Below are 10,230 nucleotides of genomic sequence, written 5' to 3' on the forward strand. Positions count from 1 at the left end.
AAGGGGAGAGAAAAGCTAAGTGGAATAAATGTCAAAGCAGGAAGGAGTTTTAAATAAGAGTGTTCACATAATGGGCTTTGGGAAGGATATCTTCAAGTCTTCCAGGACTTGCCATACATTTGGGAGAGTTGCAAAAGGAAGCGGTATCTTTAAGGTAGAGACAGGAGTGGAAGGTTCCATTTCAGTGAAGTATATAAAGAGAGATTGTCTTTGTAATATACATATAAAAACAATATGCTCCCAGAAACTGAGGATCATCTTTTATTTTCTGCTAAGGCTATTGAATTCAGGGTTTCCAGGGAATCACAAAGACAGTTATACTGACTGGGAAGTATTTAATATGATCAAGTCTTAAATAAGAAGCCATGAACATAAACATTTAAAACCAAATATATAATAAATAATTATTAAGTTATAAAGTACATAGTTCGCATTAAAACTAAATTCTCAGATGCAAATGTAAATACAACAGAGCAATAATACAGAATAATAATGCTACAATTTTATACAAGCGTCCAAAGAAGACACTTTCAGCTACAATAGTAAAAATCATGATTAATTTTCCCAGAATTTCTGTGACCTACTGCAATGTTTTTCTGTCTTTCATTTCTTCCTTCCTTCCTTTTTTTGTTTTTATTTTTGATTTTGGAACATCTCTTTTGTTCCTGCAGTGAGTGTTGCTACAAATGCTATTGAATAAGATTGTGTAACTGAACATTAGATTCAGTAAAAGTTTTACTCAAAAGTATGGTCAGATGTTTCCATGAGAGTATCCAGAACTTTAGAGACCCATAAACACATAAAGCTCTAAAAAAAGGCAGAATAGACCTTAGAGATTCTGTCCAACACCCTCATTCTACAGAGAAGTAAATGGAAACCCCCAAAATTTAAGCAAGTGACCGCGATTTCACAGCCAGCAAAATTTCAGGCCTCCTGTATCACTATCCATAGGTGAAAGTAATGTTTATAGGTAAGCCTTATATCCCTTTCGAGGGCTGGGTAAGCCTTGAACATGGAGCAGTGAAGATGGAGCTGTTCAAGTCTTACTTCTTCATCTTGTTTATTCCAAGGCAGTGCTTTTCTTGGGTGTTGCTAGGATCTTTACCAGAGTCTTTAAACTCAGTGTAGTAAAGGCTCTTAACCAACGCCCCATTAAATTATTTTTACTTTTAAGGCAGAATCTCTGGTCAAAGGATTAGAACAGAGATTTTAACAGTAAACACACCAAAATAAATACATTATTTTAAATATAAAATCACAGTGTCAAAGAGGTCAACAACTATAAAGCCAGAAACAAGAAATACAGACTTCACCCTTCCCTAGTCAACTTTGTGGCTGCTTTCTACTTGTATCCCAACAGTCTGGGCTGGCACCATTTGACACGTAAGCAGGCTCTCCATGCATTTTATCATCATTATTGTTTACATGATCCCTCTGTAATAACATTTTAAAATTTTAAAACAGAATACCTTGTTTCTGATGATACATTTCATTGAGAGTTGATGAAATCATTGATGGCTAATATATATCTTTTAGAACTATAAATTTATCTGTACTTGTTTTTAAAATACTTTTAAGTAGATAATTTTCTCTTCTCAGAACATACAGTGTGTCCCATTCCACATCCTCTTGCACATTCACAGCCATTTTAACAATAAGAGATTCTCAAATAGCTTATAACGTTCTAGCAAAAATTTTATTTTTCTAGAGTTTTTAACTTCATATTTAAATAAAGTCTGCTGGAGTTGATATGAAATGGCAGTTAGAGCAGGTTTCTTATTTTTACTATCCATGGTTGAAAGATTGGAATGTTTATGCAAAAGTCTGTTTTCTGTGAGAACAGGAGTCTTGGCCTCTTGATTTGTCTCCTGTTTTTGATCTTATATAGGTGATTGAATTTGTCTTATGCAAAGCATGCAAGCACAAAGTGTCTGTCACTTTAAAAAGAAGAACGAAATGAAAGGAGGAAAGAAAGGTGACAGACATTTGGAGTTACTAGCTTGCTCCCATACAGTCATTATAACAATTAGAGATGAGAGCTACAAGACTTTTTAAAAATATATTTTGTTCCAGAAGACCACCTGATGTATGTCCCTCTATAGGTTTTAGTTGCCATTTCCACAAGCTTAAAATGTTAGCTTATAAGGGAACTTGAACTGGGAAAAGTACTATTAAACCCACTTAAAGAAAAAAAAAAAGACCAAAGAGTGTATTCCATAAATACATTCATATCTATAGCATTTAAATATTTTTGATAAATCCCAATAAAGGAACAAGACTTTTATGTAGCCATCTAGTAAAACTATCCCCTGGCACATAAATTATATATTTATACATTACATATTCTGAGATAAAAAGTAAACTCTTCACATACACATTTTTAAACACTCAGTTTTCATTTCCTTAAAAGAATAAAGACCGACTTTTCATCTTGACTCTACGCTTCTATATTTCTCAGCTTGAAGAAGGTGTATAACTTTTAAGTTATGATCATCAGAGACCTCATTCTTGTGGTAATCAAGATCAAGGTAAATATAAGATCAATAAATTCCCAAATTATGTTTTTGGTTAAAAATTTTAAGTGTCTCCCCCAATAAAGGAATGTCATAGTTGGGTAATAATATAAAGTAAAAACTTTAGAAACCATAAAAATCCATAACAGAGGAAATCAAATTCTAATTGAGTAGAAAGCTTTTTCAAGTTGACTAAAACAGAGCATGTGGATCGAACTGAAGTATTGCATTGTAATTGGGGGGAAATAATCCTGACTTTGAACACTTATCTGAGTCTTTTCCCCCATATCTACTATGTTGTACTCCTCCATTTAGAAACCAAGAAGTGAGTTTCACTACTGTGTTAGAGTATGTAATATAGTGTCCAGCTTCAAGTTAGATCCTCAGGAACCTCCATATCTCATGTGTTCTAGGAGAGATGCTGATGAATCATCTGTGGAAATAATATACCATGAGTAACGTAAACAGAAGAAGCAATCTGGATAGATAAATATGAAGTTGAAAATCAAATATAATTGCAGCTACATACCCTTTGGATGAGTGATTTCAGTCTTTCTAGGAATTCTTTGGGTGGTGTTTTCTCATAAGAATCACATGAGGGGCATGTCTAGAAATCAATGGAAGAGTAACATTCTCCTTTAAAACATTTTTCCTATTTAATAAAATGTTCAGTTAAAATTTATTTTTTTCCAATTAGAAATATAAATCATGTTCACTGAAAAAAATTCAAGATGTGCATAAAATTGTTCAGGAAAAACAATGGGAAAAAAATCACTTGTAATCCTATCTTCAGAAATAACCCCTGCAATCTTTTGATATATATCCTTCCAGTAATGGTTTTTTCTTTGCATTTATGTTTTTTACACTGGATGGTAATTTGCTTTACTTACACTCAACATATCACAAACATTTCCTACATGTTAAATATTCTTCAAAAATATGATACGTAATGATTGCTTTGTATTCCAACATTGGATCAAACTCTTACTATTTTTGGACACATAGGTTGTTTTAACTTTTTACTATTGTATGCAATGCTGCAAGAACATTTCTGAATAATTTTTATATGCATCTTTATTTTATTTGATAAATTTCTAGAAGTAGAATTACTAAATTAAAGGAATAAAAATTTTTGTCTTTTGATGTATGTTGTAAAAAAGGTTTACCTCTATTCATGCGGACCATTTTTACTATTGTTGAGTATTGTTAAAAATTTTAATTGGAAAGAAGTAGGATTTCCTAAACTTGCATTTATTTGATTATAGGAAGATTGAACAATTTTTCATATGTGTATTGCCTGTTTATATTTCTTTTAAAAAAAATTCTAGGTTTTTCTTCTTTATCCTTACTCATTGTGAGAGCAAACCCCAGCCCATTGCTTGGTATTCAGCATCTCTAAGTCAGTTTGATGTTGTGGTGACAGCATTTGACTGAAAGGTAGGAGATATGAGTTCTGGTTCTCATTCTACCACTTAGTATTTGTGTGGCTTGGGACAAGTCACTTAACCTTTTTAATCTCTTTTTCCCATTTACCAAATGAAGGTGCTTAACTAGATAGTCCTAAGCTCAGTGCCAGCACTGCCATTTCCATGAGTCTTTGCTATTGGGTTGCAAAGACAGGCTCAGCTCCTTTCTTTCTGAGAAAAGTTTTCGTGGGATACTCTTCACATTATAACCTGGCTAAGCAATTAAAGGAAATAAAAGTCATTTTGATAATGTCATTAAGATTTCATTTGAATCACATGTGAAATTCCTTGGAGGAGAGACAACTGATTAAAAAATATTTTGGAGGAATTTATCTTAGGTGTTTATCCACCGGTTTTGATTAATTCTTGAGGTAGTCATGAGAGTATCAGCATTGCTTATGAGTTGGCATAAGAAGAGATACACAAGAGGGTATATCTATTAGGACCTCCTAAAACCAGGGACTATTAAAATTCTCCAGCCAAATAATGAAGTCTATTTAAATGTAGTATTAACTCTATGATTGTACAGGACAATAATATTCTTTTAAGAGAAGAAAGCAAAGTTTGAGGTTTTTCTTAGTCTTTCATACGCTGTCTCTTTTCTTGTACAAAAACTGGGATCTAGGTTCTGTTAATAAGAATACAAGTTATATGTGACCATATAAATGAGAGAAAAATGTTTAACTCCTAAGTCACAGTTGGATTCTCTACCTAGTGAATTCCTCACCTTGGGAAGTTATATTAACTTATTCCAGCTACCAGGGACTTTTAGCAAATTCTGAACAGAATTTCTGGGCACTTTCAAGACCGTGGATTTGGAAGAGGTGACCCCACTTCTCAAAATATACCATATATGATAACATGTAACTGGAAGGAAGGCACTGGAATCTCTGGTTACAATTGTGTTTGTGTGTGTGTTATGTCATGTAAGAGATATAGTTAATAAGTACAATAAGATAGATGACACATGACAATCTTACTGGTCTGTGTTTCTGTCTTCTGCCTGCATTTGTGGGAGGTAGTTTCCTCTTCAGCTGTTTAGTTAATACACTGATTAGTTGTTCATTGCCTCCTGTATTTGCTGCCTTTATTTGGGCCTTCTGAAAACATGAAAAAGCTGACTGCTCACAATGTCTCTGAAAGAGAAACAATTTGTATATATGTTAACAAAATAAAAGTTATTCAGAAAGTAAAAATGACCTTCCCAATCCTCTTTTTCTACTTCTACTATGGTGTATTAGATCTTAGATCACATTTATTTCAGCAGATGGTGAGGAATGAGTTCACACCCTACTTAATCTTTGGACTGAAGAGAACAAGGCGCCTGCAATGTAAGATTTCACCCCATGTTAAGGAAGAGAGAGCACATCCCTGCCTCAGAGGCAGGAGGGAGGAGGCTCACTTTCCCACAGCTCTTTATTCCTAATTCCATTTGAAGTCTGGGTGGTAGGCAGGATCTTTGTGTTTTGTGACAGTTGGTTTGGTTTTAGAACAAATTTTCTAAAAGTTACACTGTGACTGGTTGCAGCTTTGGGTGAGATATGTTGTAGTCCAATTAACAGTCTCTTTATAATCTCTTTTATTTTTTATTTTTATTAATTTTTTTGTTCCTCTCTACAGTGTACATGGGAGCATCTAACAGTGACATGTCTTGAGCAGCATCTAGGTGCAGAGTTGACAAATGAAGTAAATGAGTCAAAACCCCAACTTTGGGGAAAGGAAGTGGCTATCTATCTCTGATGGCATATTCCATATCCAAGATGCAGTACACCTATGATAGACTACACATGACTCTTCTAAAATCCTATTCACACTCTTAGGTCAGTTAGGGTAAGATTCTGCCTGAATTAAGAAGTCAAGGAACAGAATTTGAGACTTGCCCAACAATGGGAGGGAAGAACATTCCGTAGAAATTAAGAGTACTGTCTCAAAGAATGGAGAAGTGGACAGAGCAAGGATCAAAACCTTGTTTCTTGGTTTAGTCAAATAACTAGTGAGTAGTGAATAAGTCAAAAATCTTAAAAATCGAAATAAATATAAAATGGAATTCACTGGAAGAACAGAATTTAAACTGACTTGTTGAAAACATTTTAATGCTGACCTAAGAACTTGTATCTAAGTTTCTTTTTTCTTTCAGCAAATGTGTGTATATTATGCTCTTCAATCCCTAGCCCACCCCACCCTAGTTGCTATATCCTCATTTCACTAATGTGTCTGGAAGTCACTGCCATATAACCAGAAACCTCAATCTCTCTCAGTCCCTACAAGGACAGTCCCATATATAACAAAATTACCTGAGTCTTCTCATGGATAATCAGCTGAAAATAGCATCTGCCCTGCTTTGCATTTTCCAACCCATATGCTTACCCAGTATGAATGTTGATTAATAACATGCATCTTTAAGACACAACCCCATCAGGTTTGCTTTGCATACATAGCCACAAGCCGAGAACGAGCTTATCTGGTTTCCTTATATCAGAACAGCTTGCCTGTCTCATAAGGGCAAGGTAATATCCTTTCCATATGTTTGCCAAAATGCTTATTTAATAGAAACTATTTATAAATGTTAATTATAGCACTTTTTTTTCCTTGAAAACCACATGTTCATGTTTGTTGAAGTTTTTTCTTTTCTCTTCTTTTTGACCACAACCGGCTTAACTTACTGGAAAAAAATAATATTCATATTTAAAGAGGTAAATTTTCCAGCTGAAACTGAAAACACTAACTGCTTCATCCGTGATGATCTGAGAAACCAGCATTTCTCACAGAAGCCCATTTTGCTGAGTTAACATTTACATGTGTATGTTGAAAGAGTTATGTTCCAAAGAAGTAGAGGGGCCTTACCAAATGAACTCCATTGATATTGCCAGGAATGGTCAAGATTAGTGATGAAAGATTTTATACCTAAGAAAGCTTTTCTGAAAGCCTCTGAGTGGCATCCAGACACTGAAACCAATATTGACAGGCTGTGCTGTCTCTCCTGACCTTTCTTGTTCACCCATGTCAATAAACAGTGGTATGTTGCTTTGTTCTTTCTGCAAGCAGCAGAGCGGTCCCGGAGATGTGTGGTCCAGGACAAGTAGCTGCTGGATTTGGCTTCCGATGCACATCAAAGGCAGCCTCAAAGAAGAAAAGAAGTGGAGGAGCTATCCTATTAACTGCCTTAAGGATGTACCGAGAAGGGCGTGAAGAGATTAACCTTGCTTCAGGCAGCCTCAGGTGCCCTGTCACTTATGGGGTTTATAGGAAGAACCCAAATTCATGCATAGCACCACCATCTGGGAGTATAACAATTATTTTCCTTTGCTGTGCCTCGGTGGCAGCAAACTAGGAGGGCAAGACTTTGATTCATTCATCCCTGAACACATAACATGAAGAGTTGTGTGTCCTACTTCATATTACAGAATAGAGGGAGAAGTATGGAAGTCAAAAGCAAGAGTAAAACAAAGAGAACAGTCAAGTGCTGCTTTTGCAAGGGAGCACATTTGGCTTTGTTGTTTTGCAATTGAGTATTTGAAAATATTTACCTCCGTATAGCTTATTTTAACCCCCTCACAGAAAGACCCGGCCACTCACACTAGGAAGTCTTGGGCGAGATTACCTTTGTCCCCCACACATTCCAGGTTTATATCAGGGTTTCTCAATAACAACACTACTAACATTTTGGGCTAGATAATTGTTTGTTGTTAGAACTGTCCTGTGCATTCTAGAATGTTTAGTAGCATCTCTGGCCTGTAACTACTAGATGCCAATAGAAACCTCTCCCCTACACACAACTGTGACAACCAAAAATTTCTCCAGACAATGTCAGATGTTCTCAGGGGGGCAAAATCATTACCAGTTGAGGACCACTGGTTATGTAATTAGAAAGAAAGAGAATGATGCCTGGCAAGGCTGATTAGGGACTGAAGATAATCACTATGTATCAACATTTACATGCAACATGTAAATGAATTTATTTTCCTTAAACTTTTTAATTTTTTCAAATCGCTTATAGATCCTTCTTTGATGCTAGCTCTGAAAAACTTGATTTAAAGCTACTGTGGCCTTGAACTATTTAAGTTTGCCTGCCAGCATAGCTGAAAGATCTTAGTTACACCATTTCTCACTTGTATCATAACCAGCATTGTTGGATGAGATTGTCAGATAGATACAGTGTCACTGAGACAAAATCATCTCATTATGATGTAAGATAAAAAAAAAATCTCTATCTTCAACAAAGCATAGATATTTAACAAAGGAAGCACCCACTGGATCAACTCAAGTTAGAAAATGGGAAATCTTCCTTATTTCTCATTTTGCGAGTTACAGACAGGGCTAGTGCAAAAGGACTCTAACCACAACAGTTAAACAAAATGCGTGAGATGCTGAAAATGCATGTTTTGATAATCAGGTCATGATTAAGAAATATTCTCACTTATTGGAAAAGTCTTTCCAATAAGCTGAATGTGCTACTTTCATTTTAGATGCTGCTTATTAGAAAAGGACCTAGTAAATGAGAGTGGTTAGGTTCAGAGCTAGAGAGTGAATTTTAGAGAAAAGCAATAGTTGTGACTCATTCACTTTCTAAACTTTTACACATAGTCATTTACGATAATTGTTTTCTCTGCAATGTATCTTTATATGTCTCCCCCTTTGTAGTGTCCTAATTACTGGTAGCACTTTTATAGTAACTCTAATTTATGCAGTTAAAGGTCTGTGACAATGAAAACATTTCCCCAATTGCATTTATCTCCTCAGGGTACCAGACGTGAAGACTAGAGCGAAGTTACTAAGGAAAAGATCAGCACGCAGCACTCTTGAACTATATCCTAGATGTTTTCTTCCTGGGACCTAATGGATTTAAATGGCTTGAGAGATTGGGATGAGTTTGTGAAAATAGTCCTTTTGAAAGACCTCTCCAAAGGCCAAAGACAAGACTCACTGAGGCCAAGGTATATGGGAATTATATTCTACAGAACAGCCCTGATTTTCATTCTACCATTCTTCCATGCCATGCCTTTAATCTTTTCCTTTGTCTTTCCTTCTCTTTCTTCCTTCCTTTCTTTCTTTCTTTCTTGTCATGAAAAGGTGAATTCTGCTTCTTCCGGTGGGTGTCTATTTCTTAGATAGGTTTGCCAGGGAGGGCTGAATAACTTTCAGGCACAAGGGCTCTTAAAATGTAATTACTTGGTCATTGTTCAGAAACTGATCATAGTATAGTTTTGTTATTCTGTCACAACAATACTACTTGGAAGTACTCTTAGAGATATTTGGAAATAAAAATATATTTTATAAGATATGCAGTGTTTTATGGGTTGGTTTGCTGGTAAATCAATGAATGTTTGACCGAAATAGGAATAACTATTTTACCAACTATTAAACCCCCAAACTCATTGAAATTAAGTATTCCTAAATAATTGTGTTAATGCCTTTCTTAATTGGATTTAAAAACTTGTACCACATATATTTTCACAAATAAATTCAACTGGTCTTACCTTTACATCTTCTGGAGCTGGCAGAGATTCAGGGTCCTAGAGCAAAAGAAAATTAGTTCTGGGTTATTTTTATAAGTCAAAAAGTTCCTTTCATATTAATTGAAGAATATTATTTAAATTTTGCTGTGACAAGTATGGCCTTACCAAGTCATTCACATAATTTTTCAGCTGATCAACAATATTTATAAGTTGACGCATTCTAATCAAGTAGCGATCTTGCTCTTGGAAGCTTGACTTATGAGCCACTGTCCCCAAGAAGATGACCGTCAGGCAGATGACTATCTTCTCCATGTTGCCAGCACTGTATCTCATAAGTGCCAGTAGAGCAAGACCTTGGTCTCAGTTTTCACTGCAGTTTGACTGTGAACAGCTTGGCAGTAAAGCTACCTATTTATTCATCCTTCAGGGAGAGGTAAAGCCCTCCCATTGCAGCCTGGAAATCTTTGTAAAATGGATGAATGTGAGTAACTCTTTTTTCTTTTCCACTGGCTAGGTATACGTGTGCATGTGCTAATGCGTGGGGGCAGGGATTGATGGAGTCAACGAAATGTGCCCCATCTGCATCTTAGACAGGAAAAAGAGAAATGGGTGAATTCCAATTTTCAGCATGAATCAAGAAGTATGCATGGTAAACAGTAGGTACTACAAAACTTCAAAGAAGTAAACAAAAACACTTTGCTCTCTCTTTCTCTGCCTCCCCTAGCATCTTACCTGTTCCCCTCTGACAGTCATAAGGGCACTCCAATAATGAGTAAAGTGGCAGCATGTGCTTTC

The 10,230-nt window shown here is 35.6% G+C and overlaps 1 protein-coding gene across 1 annotated transcript; it reads right to left on the reverse strand.

Moving 5' to 3' along the window:
- Nucleotides 1–2,922: 2,922 nt before the first annotated feature.
- Nucleotides 2,923–9,768, reverse strand: IL21 (interleukin 21). Its single transcript, XM_026499085.1, has 5 exons — nt 9,601–9,768; nt 9,457–9,492; nt 4,960–5,115; nt 3,043–3,120; nt 2,923–2,946 (listed from the first exon to the last, which is right to left on the reverse strand). Exons 1-5 carry the CDS (start codon nt 9,766–9,768, stop codon nt 2,923–2,925), a joined length of 462 nt encoding a protein of 153 aa, XP_026354870.1.
- Nucleotides 9,769–10,230: the final 462 nt, after the last annotated feature.

This window comes from Ursus arctos, unplaced genomic scaffold (assembly GCF_023065955.2).
Source record: "Ursus arctos isolate Adak ecotype North America unplaced genomic scaffold, UrsArc2.0 scaffold_11, whole genome shotgun sequence".
NCBI classification, from domain to species: domain Eukaryota; kingdom Metazoa; phylum Chordata; class Mammalia; order Carnivora; family Ursidae; genus Ursus; species Ursus arctos.

Excerpts from the sequence above, each read along its gene's own strand:
- IL21 (XM_026499085.1), bottom strand. The coding sequence starts at position 9,768 with ATGAGATACAGTGCTGGCAACATGGAGAAGATAGTCATCTGCCTGACG. Across the intron at positions 3,121-4,959 it reads GAAGACAGAAACACAGACCA|ACATGCCCCTCATGTGATTC; the intron begins GTAAGATTGTCA and ends ATTGATTTCTAG. Across the intron at positions 2,947-3,042 it reads TGAAATCACTCATCCAAAGG|ATGATTCATCAGCATCTCTC; the intron begins GTATGTAGCTGC and ends TTATTTCCACAG.